This window comes from Egretta garzetta, unplaced genomic scaffold, assembly GCF_000687185.1.
Source record: "Egretta garzetta isolate BGI_Z169 unplaced genomic scaffold, ASM68718v1 scaffold18, whole genome shotgun sequence".
Lineage (NCBI taxonomy): Eukaryota > Metazoa > Chordata > Aves > Pelecaniformes > Ardeidae > Egretta > Egretta garzetta.
This window is the reverse complement of record NW_009260616.1, coordinates 7,599,853-7,615,737: the sequence shown is the minus strand read 5'-3', so window position 1 is coordinate 7,615,737 and position 15,885 is coordinate 7,599,853. Positions and strand designations below refer to the sequence as shown.

Here is a 15,885-nt window from a genome sequence, read left to right as displayed (position 1 = left end):
AATTAGAAAACAGAGGTTCCATCAACGTTAAACCTGAATATGCTCTGTAGTATTCAGAGGGATTCACAAAGGCTCTTCCATCTCTGTATTGTGTCTTCCGGTGTGTCACATTTAAACTTAAGAGATTTATTCATCATAGCTTTAGTTTGATTTAAGACCACAAGGGAAAAAAATCCAGCATCATAAAATAAGACTGTGGCTGGGAATGTGATCCTTCCTCTCAGTGATGAACCTTTTTTTATTTATAATACCATTTTCATATGGCTTCCTCAGGTTCCACAACCATAAAATGGAGATGACAGTTCCTTAATTTTGGTAAGTGCTTTGGGATCTACAGATGAAAACCACTACTGGTGCAAATCAAAGCCACTGAAGTGGGCAGAGAGACTCCTCCTTCCTTCAGTTAACATTTTGGAGGACCAAACATCATGCTTCAATCAAATAGAGCGCTCAGGATCCTTCTTTATAGAGTATCGTTTCCTTGCTCGTGCTTAAAGGTAGCAGGGGCTGGATCACCCACTGGCATTCCCTCCCACCACCCACATCCATACAAGAATTAAAGTCAGTTCATCTGGATTTAAACTAAATCCTTCTGGTTTAGCAATGCACATTTCTACTTAAGCAATAAACATCTGTCGACTGCCATTCATTAATATTAATTATAAATGGTCACTAGCTCATGGGATCCAAGTCCACCAGCTGAGATTTTTCCAACTCTGACCTTGTTAGGATTTGTATAAAAAGTGTTCAGAAGGGTCCTTCGAAGCTCGAAGCCAACAATAAGTGCAATTTGCAGAGTACAGCGTTTAGATTATGCACTTAGAACAGGGGCAGTCAGAAAGGGTGATGGGGAGGGGGGGAGGGAGGGAAGGAGAGAGTACAGAGCCCGAAACAGCATTCCTTTAAATGCTTAAGAGTTTTAGACCTTTCTGCAGGCTAATGACAGGGAGAGGCATTGTCCATAATGAAACTGGCCCATCCATTAAACATTACTGTAAATGAAAGGTTGCGTGAATTAAAGGTTGTTCATCTCATGTTTCAGGAATGTAGCTGTGTTTCATGTCTAAAGCCTGTTTTCCTTTTAAACTGAGTTCTTCAGATGACAAATGAGAGAGAGAATTTCAGAAAGCAAATGGGCAGAAGTAAATACATGCTTAAGAACAAAGCAGAGACATAACTGTAGCTGTAAATCTTTATACTGGGGCTACTGTTTGCCGTAGATATTGGGGAGGTTTAGCTTAGAATTGAGAAATTTCATTACTGGACCATTTTACTTGGAAACCAAAAAACAATAGAAAAATCCCCACAGTTAATAGTTAAATTCTAGCCTTAATGTCACCTGTATACGTTTCATTTATGGACTGCTGGTTAATTTTTTGCTACCATTTTGAAGTTCAAGAAACTAAAAAGAGAAAATTTAGGAAATGCTTTTTCTTTATTTTGCATGGCCACTGCATCTTTAAATGGTAAATCTTTACTTTCTTGTCGTCCCCTTTAATTTCTTGCCACTACAAAATTGCTTCAACAAAAATTACTGAAAGATAATACTTGTTTGCATCAGTCCTTAGAATTAGCTCCTTTTTTTCAGGCCTGAGCATACAGCAACTTTATCCTCATGGGCCACATCTTCATCTGGTCTTAAAATATACATAGCTTCATTGGCAGAGAGGTGCTAGCTTATATCTCTGGTGAATTAGTGTAACAAGTTCACTGAAATTTTCTGTGGGAAAATCGAGCCCTATATTCTTCCTATAACAATGATTCAAAGCTGATGAATGCAGAGAGGAACATGAACAGATATCTCAGCAATGCAAATGACTAAACTGGACAAAATGAAAGGAAAGTTGGTTTCAGTTCCTTGACTCAGGCCCAAATAAAAGTCTGAGGCTGGTGAAGACAGCAGGAGGCCTTATATTGATGTCAATAGACAGAGATACTTGGATTTGTGCTCTGTAAATGTGCAGTATGCTGTCTCTCTGTGGAAGTCTTACAGGAGGCAACAGGCAAGAAAAAAAATTGTGGAAATTTTGTAGCAATTTTAGAAATGCTTATCAAAGCGTTATCTAGTCTCTTACTAGGCTATGAAACTGAACTACTGTACTTAAACTGTCTCTGATGGATGTTTGTCTAACCTCCTTAAAAATCTTCCATGATGGAGATTCCCACAACCTCTCTCCTGATCTTTACAATCTCTGATAATAACATTGGATATTATCATCTCTTTGGGAACACTCTGAAGCTCCTTTGGACCTTTATAAAGGAAAGTTATGCCAACGAGTGTTTTCTTTTCCAAAGTTATGAGGTGGGAAGAGAGCTGGGAGGTGGCAGCCTAAGGAGACCAAAGGCTACATCAGGTGTCAGAGCTGGCAGGCAGAGTGAGCTGAGAAGAGACGAGGAGGCTGGAGATGCAGGGACCTGGGTGGGGAAAAGCAAACAGAGCTGCCTGGGTGGGGAAGAACAGATGAATACCCAGTAAGATGAGGAGAAAGAGCAGCCAGAAAGTGCTGCTTTGTGTTCGCTTTGTGCAAAGAAATGCTGAAAATCTCTTCTTTATGGCTAGATCCACACTACTCAGAAGTCAATGGGATTTCAGTGGGTCTTGGATCAGGCCCTTTAAAAGAAGGGCAGCTGTAATACAGTAGTGAATGAGTGCCATTGCTGTCCATGACTGGCAGTGTTATAACAGCATTGCTATACATGGAAGTGTTCCACAGCCCAGGATTTAGCTGATTAAACAGTGCTGCATGTGTCACCATTAGACTTGAAACATCCACTGCCTGATTTACTCTGTAGCTCACATACCCCAAATGTTTTGCATTCTTGGACTAAATTTGATAGATGTACTAGCAAACTTCTCTCTTGCATTTGTTCTTCCTTCCAGAACACACAGGCCAAAACAGTGAGGGGTTTAGATCTCCAGGTGGCGAGGGCCGGGTGAGCCCTGCTGTCAGCAGCCACTTCCCTTCGCCTTTACTTTCATAGAATCATAGAATACCAGGTTGGAAGGGACCTCAAGGGTCATCTGTTCCAACCTTTGTAGGCAAGAGCACTGTCTAAACAAGATGGCCCAGCACCCTGTCCATCTGTGAGAAAACAGCTTGCTGTGGTCTTCTAGAGAGTCAAGAGAAAGAAGTTGTCAAGATACCTTGCTGTGGTACACAGCCTGGAAGAGGCTTGTTTCCTCTTCCAGCTGTGACAAAGATGTCCTTCCCTCAGAAAGAGTTCCTTAAAGCACTAGAAGTTAGAGCAAGGACTTTGGAAGCATCAACCGCAAGAAGTGATAGAAAGACCAGTGTGGAGGGAAAGATGGGTACCTGAGGATGTGCAGGGAGGGCAAGGAAGTGATGTGGGTGGGAGAGAACGATACCCTGCTCTTTCATACGTGGTCTCTGCCCTGCGCTGAGAGTGGAGAGTAGCCACAGTTTCCTCTTTGCCTCTCCCTGGAACTCAACAGTGTGAAGTCGCTGAAGGTGAAGGTGCCATGGATGAGTAAAATACAGCTGCACCAGGGAAGAAGGTCAGAGACCAGGCAGATCCCTGAGTGTCTGCACAGCATAACCGGTAGTTTGTTTTAGGACTCTGTTTGACTTGCAACAGCCGCCCCTCTTCCCCAGTCAAATCTGCTACAGAGGGAGTAGCCCCAGCTAGTTTGGATGCAAGCCAGAAGGTGGCCCTTGGCCTTGTGGCCAAGGAGTGGACCTTTGCCTCCTTTTCTTTAGCAGTGGATACAGACATAGCTGTGGATTTCACCTTCTAAAGCCGGAGCTGCTCCTCTCAATCCCTAACATTTTTATTCAAGAGGCAGATGCTGGAAATTTGGTGCTGAATGAATACCTGATGGGCGCTTTGGAAGGGGGAGGAAGAGGGGTTTGTGAGACGTTTGTATTCCCTCCTGTTTTTCCTACAGAGTTCAGGCATCTAAAAGATAGTCAGCCAGCCAATTCTGGAGCACAAGGAGGCACCAGAAGGGAAGATCAGAAAGAGAAAAAGAGCTGATTTCTATCCCTTATTTGGTTTAGTGACCCGAGGAGAACAGCTCTCACATCGTTCACATTTCAATAGAAGAATTTCTTCCGATTCACTTCCCTTATGGGAACAACTGACCACACGCTTCTTTCTCAGCTTTGACACCATTCCTCTTAGTACGAGGTTGATGCTGTTTACCAGCAGCATGTCCAGCATGTTTTTTCTAGCATGCTCCAGAGAAACTCAGGGCAGCTGAGCAACCTTCCCTCCGCTCCCAGGCCCCCCAGGACAGGGAGGAGATGGAAGGTGGCAAGAGAGGAGCTGGCAGCAGGAGAGGAGGGCATCTCCCAAGGAGCTCAGAGACAGCATCAGCCCAGCACCCTGCAAGGCTAAAACCAGTTGTGATACCTGAGGGCCTGAGAGCTTGTTGTGTAGCCACAGCCATTTTCAGTTCACTGAGATTCATATTGTTTGGAGAATACAGCCTTGGCACAGTACACACACACAGAGTACGTGCATATATGTATAGTACCATATGCACAGAGGCACACAGGGTGTATGTATTACCTGCTTGCATGGTTGATACATGTCTGTCCGAACTGGGAGGTATGATGAGGATCTAATGATCACACTAACACAAGCAAAATAAACATACTTGTGGCAAAACGTAATATTACTATAAATTAGTTCAGATTTTAAGGTCTCAGGTTGCAGGTAGTAACCTAATAAGACTTTCAAAACTGCCTGTGATTAAATTTTGAAAATGCTATGATTAAGGTTTAAACATGGCTTTTTCCAACCTTTTCAGCCCTTGAATTGTAGAGTCAGCACAGCCTCTACTACTAGCCATTTTGGATTCACAAATCGCCCCGACTCATATCGGTCCTGTTTTTCCCCTCTTAACCCTTCTCACCCAGATTTCCTTCCTAGATTGCGCCCCTGTCTGCCAGCCGGCGGCGGTGGGCAGACCTGTGCTGCCTGTGCCCTGCCTTGCTCAAGGTATCCCCAGGGCACCATTTCACTTCGTGTTGCAACGAGTGGGTTCCCTGTCTCAACAGCCTTACTCTTGGAGGCTGGAAATGTGTTAAAGTTAAAGAGTCAAAACCCCTGCAAGGAAAGGAAATGAGAGGTCCTCTTGGCAGCAACAAACAGAAAATAAACAACCAAACTCTTCACAAGACAGAGTCTTCAATTATAGTAACTGGGCTCGCAAAGGCCAGAGTTATGACCCATTGGCGTATGCAGTATGTAAACACAGGGATGCAGTAATTAGCTTTGTGTTCATTTCGAGGCTTCAGAAGTCCTGTGACCTGCCATGGAGTAAGGTCATTAACCTTAACCACACTAGCGACCTTCACACAGGACACCCCATCTCTCACAGTTATACGAGCGAACTGCGCACTGTGACGTCTCCCCAGCTCACATGCTCCAGCCCTCTCGTTTTAAATGCCGCTGAGCTATATATGAAGGAGAGGATGTGACTTTGGGGATGAACTGTGATTGGAATATCTTACTTTCCCACATAGCAATGCTTAGGATTAAATGTGATTAAGTTAAAATACTCAGTACCAAAAATATCCAGAATGTCCCCAATTCATTTTTTTTTAATTCAGAAAAAAATTCTTTAAAAATAGTACACTGAGGAATTATTGGACTGGCTTGGGCCTCCATTGCCTTGGGAAGAATTATAGAATCATAGAATGTTTTGGGTTGGAAAGGACCCCTAGAGGTCATCTAGTCCAACCCCCCTGCAGGAGCAGGGACACCGCTAACCAGATCAGGTTGCTCAGAGCCCCGTCCAACCTGGCCTTGAATGTTTCCAGGGATAGGGCCTCCACCACCTCTCTGGGCAACCTGTTCCAGTGTTTCACCACCCTCATTGTAAAGAATTTCTTCCTTATATCCAGTCTAAACCTACCCTGGTTTAGTTTAAAACCATTACCCCTTGTCCTGACACAGCTGGCCCTACTAAAAAGATTTTCCCCCTCTTTCCTCTAGGCCTCCTTTAGGTATTGAAAGGCCGTAACCAGGTGTCCCCTCAGCCTTCCCTTCTCCAGGCTGAACAAGCCCAACTCCCTCAGCCTGTCCTCATAGGAGAGGTGCTCCAGCCCTCGGATCATTTTTGTAGCCCTCCTCTGGCCCCGCTCAAACACTTCCATGTCCTTCTTGTGCTGAGGGCTCCAGAGCTGGACGCAGGGCTCTAGGTGAGGTCTCACCAGAGCAGAGTAGAGGGGCAGAATCACCTCCCTCGACCTGCTGGCCACGCAGGTAGCAGGTAAAAGTCCAGATTTCTCATACTAGGCTGTCCTTAACGGTCATTGGGAAGAAAGAGGCACTTTCAAGAGGCAAATTATTTTGCCCTTCTTAGAATCCATCTTCATGTGTCATGGATCCTCCTCCCCAGGTGCAGTATTAACCCTGCCATTAACATGACCCTTGCTTTGACAAAAACAACTAATTTTTAGCCATCCAGCTTAAATGCAGTGAATCCTATCGTGCTTTTGCCAAACCTATGGAGGCTCAGTGGAGTCCCAGCTTGTCATTCCTTGTCTGAATTCTCAGATAGCAAAACCGTCTCTGTGAAAATTGCATCCATGTCAAATTTAGATTGTCCAATGCAACAACTGAGCTCAACTAAATGCACAAACAACTGTTCCAGACACCTGGCAGTCCAGAATTTTTGGGGAAAAATGGGTATTACTACATGAGAAATGCATTGATGTGGCACGTAATTATGCAAGTCGTAAGTGGCTACTTAGGAGTTTCTATAGGTTATGAAGATCATGAAACCCTGATTTTATGTGCCACGATTGAAAACCTGTACAAAGAAGTGGTGAAACTCCCACTGATTTCAAATGGCTTCCTTGACTACTGTATTTCCACATACGTTTTAAAATGTGATGCAACTTATGCATCTTTCCTTTTCTTTTAGTAGGGGCTCTCCTTCCTCTGTTTTGCCTGGGGCAACTTAACTGACTGTTAATGAAATCAGTGCACCTCAACTGAAGGTCAACTGCAGAAACATTTCTTCTTGAGAAATACTAAGGAGGCAACTTAGTTTGGACTCCAGAACTCTCTGTGCTCTGTTGTTAGGTGCATCCATACAGCATCAGAGCGTGTACATTACAGTAGGTAACTCAGTAAGTTTAAGTTAAGTGAGTGAAAATAGTTTATTGCCTAATATTTTGAGTTTGTTAGTATTCAGTCACATTCTTTCAGCTCAAGTAAATTCTTGATGAGTAGTCTGGGATTTTTAGCTGAGTGGTGGTTTTGGAAATCTGATGGATTCCTGATAGGATTCCTTCCTCACACCATAGCCAACTGAAGACTTTTTCAGACATTAATACGTTTGAAGCATTATGCGGACATATAGCAATAAGGGGTGGAGGAACTAGTTCAAAGAAACAACAGAGATGACCTGAGTCTCAGTTCTCTAAGCTACTCAAATCAAACCTGGATTTTTATATTCATATTTACACAGTGCAGAATAGAAGCATTTATTTTACTTCATTTCATCAAAATATATACACTTCCTCATTAAAACTGCTCAACAACAAATCCTGTTCCCTTGGTTCCCTTCTGTTCGCCAGCTGGCATCTAGAATTCAGCTCCACATCTCAAAGACACAGCTTTCCCTCTTATTCTTGCTGTACACTAAAAAAAAAAAATCACAGCATAATATCTGTATTCTCCTTACAGCACAAACCATTAACTGACAAGCTACCCTGCCTCCAGGAGGTTGCAGTCTTGTGAATTTTGACTAAAATTACCCCTCTTCCTTTCATAACAATATCCTGCTTTCAGACTCTACAAGGTGACAATTCCTACGCTCCACAGTGAAAAAAGAAATATGCTATTCTACATTCACCCCACCATGTTCTTCATGTATAATACTTGAATTTTTGCCTGTTGGGAAGAGGAACTTTTTTTGGTTTGTGTTTGCACACAACTGGATGCAGTTAACATTGGTTCTCTCCTTTGAACATCTAAATGCCACCAGCATGCAAATGAATCAATATATGAACAAGCAACAATTGAAATGTATTATTTATTCATTTTCAACAATACAACTGTGTAACCAGTGTAGCCTATCTATCGGCTCGCATAATACCCAGCTTTCTAAGATGGGTCTTCCTTGTTCATAACTACGCGCTTAGTCTTTTGGTGTGGTTTTCTAGTCTCTTCAAACTGATCAGAACATGTTCTCTGAAAGCATTTAAAACTGTATGCTCTCTGGGGGGGCTTAGTTGGAACTCCACAGAAAGTCATATGGTGAATGTTCTCTTCTTGGTTCTTGGCAGAATTACTCATGCATGAAAACATGCAATTCCTTCCCCACAAATACCTTTGTATGCAATTCTGATATCTGCCTTTTGGTCAGTAAAAGTCGATCTCACACATTTGCAGACAGCAGTCCAAAGGGACTTGTGTTTGGCCAGAGCCAAAACAATTCATTTATTAAGGTGAAGAAATAATATTGATGGAAAATGTGCAGTGTTTGAAGAGCTCTGCAAATTATGCTTTTCCAGTACATCTATTTGCCATTTGCCATTGATGGACATGGCTACAGGCAAGGCGTGACTCTCAAGGTATGTCTATCAGGGAAAGGCAGGAGCCAAGAAGATGTTAAGGGTGGGAAAGTAAAAGTAACAGGGCACTGCGTTGGGGGAATAAAACAAAAAGTGTGAGGGAAAGAAAGAAAGGAAGAAGAAGAAACTGGAACTCAAAGTCATATAGTCAGGCAGACTAAAAAGAACTCACCATCTTGGGATTTAAAAGAGGAGAATTATGAAATAAATTACAGTGAGGTTTGGATGGGACTGAACTATAAAAGGAGCTTGTATGTGAAACACATGGGAATTACTACGTCAGAACACACTGGGATCAAGTAATTTAGTTCTAAAATGAGTAAAAAGAACCTTTTAGGCTAGTTGGGCTATTTGTATCCTCATTATTCCCATTTGTTTGCATTCATTCTGAAAATACTAGCACCTTCTCCCAGTAAAACTTCATTTTATAGCCAGTGAGAGAAACAAAAAAAGACTTGTAATAGATCTCACCAGCTTTAATGACACACTCGCAGATGGAAACAAAAAAAAACCCCTCCCCGTCAATTTTATCTTGCTTTGTGTAGCCGTTCCAGAAACATGTCTTTGCTTCTGTGCGATAGCAGCGACTTAACTGACTAACATCCTGTCTCTGACCTCAACTTCTTGAGCAAAGTCGTTGAGGCATCTGTGACGAGCATACCCCGTCATCATGTGGTCTTTGTCCTAACTCCCTTGGCCACAGACATCTGTTCAACATGGAAACAGCAGAGGCTGACCGAGCTAACTCTCTCTTCATGGCCGCGGAGAAAGGATTAGCAACGCTGTTGGCAATGGCTGGGTCTGCTGCTAGGCTTCAGAAGCCGATGCCGTGAAAGCTAAACTCCAAAGCAATGCCTGAGAGGCAATGGGGAGTCGTACAATGCAAAAGAGCTTTTTCAATATTTCTTAACAGTAAATACAAACGTATTTGCTTTCCCTTCCCTTTCCCAAAGTGTTTTTGTTATTATCTCCTTCTGCACTCACTGACTGGACGCAGCTATCCATAAGAACAGAGCCTGGCTTGGTTTCTTCTGCAATTATTCTGTTGTTCAAAGGGGAACAGAAGTTACTGTCTAATAAGGGACAGTGGCAGTAGGGAAGATAAGTTGCCTGGAGATTAAGTTGGAAAGCTTCATTTCCCCATTCCAGTAGGAACAGAAGGAAAACTTTTAGCTTAATTCTCAGTTTCCTGTCTTGTCACCATAATCCATCCCTTAAAGTTTTTTTAACCTAAAGTTTTTTGTGTAAATTTCCTCAGTTTTGTTAAGAATTATGTTTTAAAAAAAAAAAAATTCTTCTCCTTGTGAAGATATATGAAAGTGAATGGGACAGACTTTTGTGGGTACTCTCAGACATAGATATACAAATCCCAAGGGCATGGGTAGGGTGGGAACATAGGTTCCATCTGCCTGCATTGGTTTTGAAGGAATTGTCTACTGAGCGTGAAAGAGGCTAGATTACAGTCTGTGACTTGCTCAAAAGGAAGAAAAAAAAGCTACCTTCATGCACACTGCGGAAAAAAGAAGAAAGAAAATTATTGTGAACAAATTCTTGTGGTGGGCAATATTTTTCAAGAACGGTTTGGCTCAGATCCCATGACATAAGAATTGACAGTAAAATACGTGAGTAGTTTCTTCTAAAGTATTTACTACACAGGAACAGCAGGCATTTCTCAAAGAGAAATGGCTTTTCCAATCTGAAGAGACTGCCAGATTGCCACAAGCAAATATACAACGTCATTTTCACCTCAAAAAAACCAGTTTCACAGTTCCAAAATTACAGTTCAGTCCACTCTGGCAAAATTAAGCTTTGGTAGAATAAAAAGGACTCTTCCCCCAGTTACAATGGGCTAATGAGAAGCTGTGTTTCAAATGTGCCACAGTGCAGGGGCAGAAACAAGCATGGACGTTTTGGACATAGATTCCAAGCGTAAGGGAAGCTGTAACTAGCTTGCCTTGGCTGCTCCCCTGAGGCAGACACACCTCTCCACCTCTCCAAGGCACTGCCTGACATGAGGGGGAGGAGGTGACATCCACCCCATAGGTTCCCAAAAATCAGTACACCTAGCCAGTTCTTGGGTGAGGGTGAGGCACCTGTAGCCATCTGGTTCATTAAGATCCTCCTTAGAAGGAGGATCTTATTTCCCTTCTCATGAGGTATATCCCAAGGGAACAAGCCAAAAGGATTACAAGCTCCAAACTCTTTCAACGTTTCTATAAGTAGTCTGCAGCAACCCTAGGGACCATTTAAAGATGAAACAGTCAGTTCCTACTTGGTACCAGCAGCTCATGTTGGCCCACAGATGTTCACACCGGGGGCAGCTGCTCCACCTGTTCCATGCATCCTCAAATGGGGTGAAACCTTGCTTTGGAGTTGGGAGGAAAGGGGGAAATAGAAGGGATGGGGAAACGGGAAGGACGGGGAAAATGGGGGGGATGGGCAAAAATAAATATTCCATCGACACTCTTGTGTCTTGTAACTGCACTGAGGACAGGGCAAGTAACTTCCCTGTTGCAAGATGGGGAGAAAATGAAATAGCTGAGCAACAATCTCTACTGGGTGGAATTTTTACAAATTATTATTTCACAGACTTCTTAAGCACCTCCCATTCTTAACATGTGGGGTGCCCTTCACCAGGTGCTGTGATGGGGAGTAAGTTCAACAAGCTAGCTGGCATGGAGGAGAAGTTCTGCTGGCACTCCTTGTTGGGTAAAACCAAGTGGCATTTCCCTTGGCTGCCATGCAATGTGGTCTTTCTCCCATGCTAGGACTCCATGAGCCAGATGCAGATGGCAGGATTGTTCAGCTAGAGCTAGTCGAAAGAGTTCAGGGTGGGAGAGAGGCCACAGCACTGCAACTGCAAGAGTTATGGTCTTACCTGTAGGGAAGCATGAAACAGGAATTGATTTGGAGGAATCCCATGATTGAAGCGTGAAACTTGGCTGCCTGATACCCAACAAACAACTCCCACCATGACATGTTTTACAATGGATTTTACAATGGATTTTTTTGTTCTGAGCTCCACATGCAACCCCTCATCTTGGTAGCTCCTTCAGCAGAACTGAGAGAGAATGTGCCTTCCCATCCAGCCCACCCTGTCCTCTCTAGATCACACAAAGCGCATTTTTTGAGCAGCGTTAGGACTTTATTTACTCCAGGCAAGGGCACAGCTCTCTCCAGCCCAAAGAACACCACGTAAATGGGAGCTTTGGTGAAGCCTGCAATCGAGGCCTGGGAATTCAGATGAGAGTTATTAAACAAGCACAATACCAATCTCATATTATGACGATGATAACGTGGTACCTTTTCCTTCCTTCTGACATCTCTTTCTTTGTACAATACATTTTCTGCTCTCGCTTGTAGCTGGGCAAGGATTGCCCCTTGCTGACGGATGCTGTACGATCTCTCTGACCCTTACTTCATTTCCTCTTTTGAAACCACATGTTTTTCCTTTCTTTGTGCAAGGGCTCCATGGACTCCACTCACTAGCTTCACAGTGCACTGCAATAAACATAGGACAAGCTGAGCCTGGCCAGTATCTTTTGGTATACACAATGCATATGGTACATTAATTTTATTCTGCATCAGCTAAAAGGTGGCAAAAATAATGGAATTAATCAGGATTTGCAGCAGTGAATTGACAAAAATTGGACTGCTGATGATATACTGCACAAAATAACGTCAAATAATTATGTCAGTTACTATTTTGTACTCGCTGTTTCATAATTCCATTCCTGAAACAGGGCAAGACAACCACAATTGGTCTCAATGAAATCAGTTATGGGGGCTTGTTCTGAGGTTGCTTTTGTTTTGTGGAGGTATAAATCCTTGTAGCTTTGGTGGTATTAAACTTTGGTCATGCTTATGTGAAAGGAGAGTGAAGTCATTGGGTCAAGCTGCTGCAGCTGGTCTCAGAGGTATTGAATTTGGAAATCAAGAGAGTTATAAAGGACCAGCTGATATCAAAAGGCATTACATTAAGAATCAAGTTATCTTTGGTGATCTGCTGCTTGGAATTCAGCTTAAGTAGTGTAAGAGCCATCATCTGTAACGTATACAAGCTGTAAGTAGGCAGAGCATTTGGGTCGGGATGTGTGTGTGCAAGCTTTTCAGAAAAGTGTGTGTTACAGTTTATAAACCACAGTGATCTGAATGTGCATCCCATACTATTGGGGATGCAAAAGATGTGCAGCGGGACACTTGTCCAGACAGTGTAGGCAAAAGTGGGAGTGACCTTGGAAGCTTAACAGCGTGCTCTTAATAACTCTCCTTCTTTTGTGCCATCTCCTCAGTATCCTTCTCTTTGTATTTACTTTTTGTTTACATGTGTGTTTAAGACTATAAACCACTGCTGAAGAAGGAAATATTTCCAGCCCCTCTATAAGAAGGAATTCGTAAGTCAACATTTTTCCAGCTCCAGAATTTACTTCCAAATTTTTCAAAGCCTAAAAATATAACTGACCTCAGGCAATCTCTGAGCCTTCTTCCAGTGAATAGTCATGTGGGTCGTTTTGTTTTTCATTTAAAATAATTGGCCTTCACGTGCACAGAAAAAAAGGTTCTGTTTTTCCTCCGTAGCTTTAAATGGCTTTTCCTGGTTGAGACTGACTCATTGCTAAAGCAGCTAAGTCTACAGCACTTGGAAACAGCCATCAAGAAACAAAAACCATCCCTTGAATTTCTTTCAAAGATGAAAGTCTTTGCTTGAAAATAAAACTGTAAAAACCATCACTACCACCTGAACTAATATATATTTGAGCAGGAAAATGCCAAAATACTGTACATTATTTTTATTCCTGCATTACTTTCCCTCCAAAACATGCAATGCCAGGGAGAGCTATATGCATGATACTGTGGGGGAGGAGATTTCCATCATGGCCAGACTGTGCCTAAGTGCTACTTGGTTGCTGGTGGCTGAAGAGGTCACCGCTTCCACCGCAGTTCACAGCCCTCAGCCACCACAATTCGCAGCCAGCGTACGAAAATAAGCTGAACCTTGCTGCAGCTTCAGCACATCCATGGCAGAGGATGTCAACTGCAGCAGCCCAGAGGCAAACATATCACTTGTTCTGCTTTCAGACGGAGGGGTGGCAGAGGGATGGAGCAGACGGTTAGGTGTGGTGACCTCCCAAAGCACCCAGTCATGAATAATCGGAGCTTGTGAGTCACGAGGCTGGAGAGATACAAAAGCAGGTCTCTTCTCCACAGCCAGTGAGTCACAGGACCAGTGTCACCAATCTCATTCCTTCAGTGACAGTGCCATGCTATTGGTGTTTTATTTTAATCCTCAATTTCTGGGATCAGGTGATTATGCACATATACCATTTGGGGGTTTTTTTTTCTTAGTGTTTTAGTTTCTAGCCTTCACCGAGGCTGGAGAGATACAAAAGCAGGTCTCTTCTCCACAGCCAGTGAGTCACAGGACCAGTGTCACCAATCTCATTCCTTCAGTGACAGTGCCACGCTATTGGTGTTTTATTTTAATCCTCAATTTCTGGGATCAGGTGATTATGCACATATACCATTTGGGGTTTTTTTTTTCTTAATGTTTTAGTTTCTAGCCTTCATCTTTGTGAAGGTAAGCTTCAAAATGTTGGCGCACGCATGCTTTGAAGGCTCAAGGGAGTAGTACAAAGGAGCTAAAGCAAAGCAGTTAGTATTTTAATCTTTCAACTACATGTGGGGTCTGGCTCAGGGTTTTTGAACCTTTGATGTTAGCGGTGCTGCATAACACCATAACAGAGCAAGTAAGAGATGAATGTCATTCTACCTCAGGGCAGACCCAACAGGCCATATTTCCTGAGGCAGAATTGCCCTTAGCATCAAGGCTGCGTTTGTGGGGCACAACCGAGCCCGTCCCTCTCGTGAAATGGCAGACTTGGGAAATGCCTTGAGTTTGTTGTGCTGGGGAATACGTCTTGTGATGCAGAACATTTCCATTTTAAATTGCACATCCCTGGTAGTGTAAGTGATCTTGCAACTCATGCCCTCCTTAGATCTCCCATCCCCTGTGAAAAAAACAGGTAGGACAGGGGGGGACCAGACTTACCGATGCTAGTGCACTCCATCGTGTGATTGTTGGCTTCCAGCCCATCAGGGCACTTTTCAAGGCACTTTCCACTGTATAAGTAAAACCCACTTTTACACTTTGTGCAGAAGTTTCTGGTGAAGCAGGTATCACAGTCAGCTTTACATTCTGAAATGCAAACAGTAAACAACAATGTTGTTGCTCTTTGCCACAAAACGCCATGGGCTCTCTCATATATATGAGAATGACACAATTCTAGCAATATATGTTAAACAATCCTCAAAGGAAGCAAGTTATGTTTAGATCATCTTCATGGCCTGTATACCCAGTGAGGCCAGCCACAAGTGACCTTGGCATGAGTGAGGATTTAGTAAGGAGGGCCTGATGCGGAACGGCCTCACACTGCTTGTCTTCTCGCAGACCTATGCAAATGGAAGACAGAGCACAGCACAGCAGAATAACAATATACCGCTTCTGCCCGGCGCTGACATAGCACAGGTACTAATTAACCCCACAAGGCACAGGTACTGAGCCAGTTCCACACTATCTATCTCCGTTCATCCAGGAGAAATAAAAATGTGCTGGAATTTAGAATCTGCTTAAGACTGTTTTGCATCAACATCTCTTTTTCTTTTTTTAAATGACTCCCTGATGTTCAGTCAGATGTCCTGTAGTATTTCATGTATTCTCCATATGACTACTCAAATTGGCATTAGTGGTATATTTCCCAGTTCTCAGATATTTTAAAAAAGAATACATAAAAACTTGTGTATGGCACAGCTCATGTCTGATATGAGAGGCCACACACTGCTCAAAAGTGAGCACATACTTTACAGTGTCAAGTTACTCTGTAAGACTTTACTCTGGGGTCTGGTCATTAAATAATTTCTATTACCAGATAAAAACTGGGAGAGTTTCTTGGCTGTCGCTGCTATGTTTTTATATCACCTGCAGGATTAAAACCAGTGAATTCAACAACAAAAAGAGGAGTGAGGAGGACAATGAGATCTTTTCCAGTTCCTTTATGGTTCGAAATACATAATGGGGTTAAAAAACATTGCTGGAGTGGTAAAGAATAGAGTTGGGTTCTCTGTCTCCCAGCCCGGAGGCAACATGAATCGGTAACTTCCACCAAATCAGGCTGAAACCTGGCCAGCCGCTGCAGGCATTTAGAGGCCTGCACTGAGCATGAGACAAGCCATAAAGAGTGCAGGGACAACCGCATCTCCAGAGAATGCCACCTCCCACCTTCTCTCCTTGTGGCAGGGGTCGGGCAGGTAAGGGCTGTGGGTTATACGGCTC

General features: G+C 43.2%; 1 protein-coding gene across 1 annotated transcript in view; it reads right to left on the bottom strand.

The window, feature by feature from the left end:
- Positions 1 to 15,885, bottom strand: part of RSPO3 (R-spondin 3) — a 60,428-nt gene that overhangs the window by 10,036 nt on the left and 34,507 nt on the right. Inside the window, exons 3-4 of the mRNA XM_009645252.2 lie at positions 14,605 to 14,751; positions 11,859 to 12,056 (exon numbers count right to left, since the gene is read on the bottom strand). Coding sequence (XP_009643547.1) covers positions 11,859 to 12,056; positions 14,605 to 14,751 — 345 coding nt within the window. The remainder of the gene's footprint in view (positions 1 to 11,858; positions 12,057 to 14,604; positions 14,752 to 15,885) is intronic.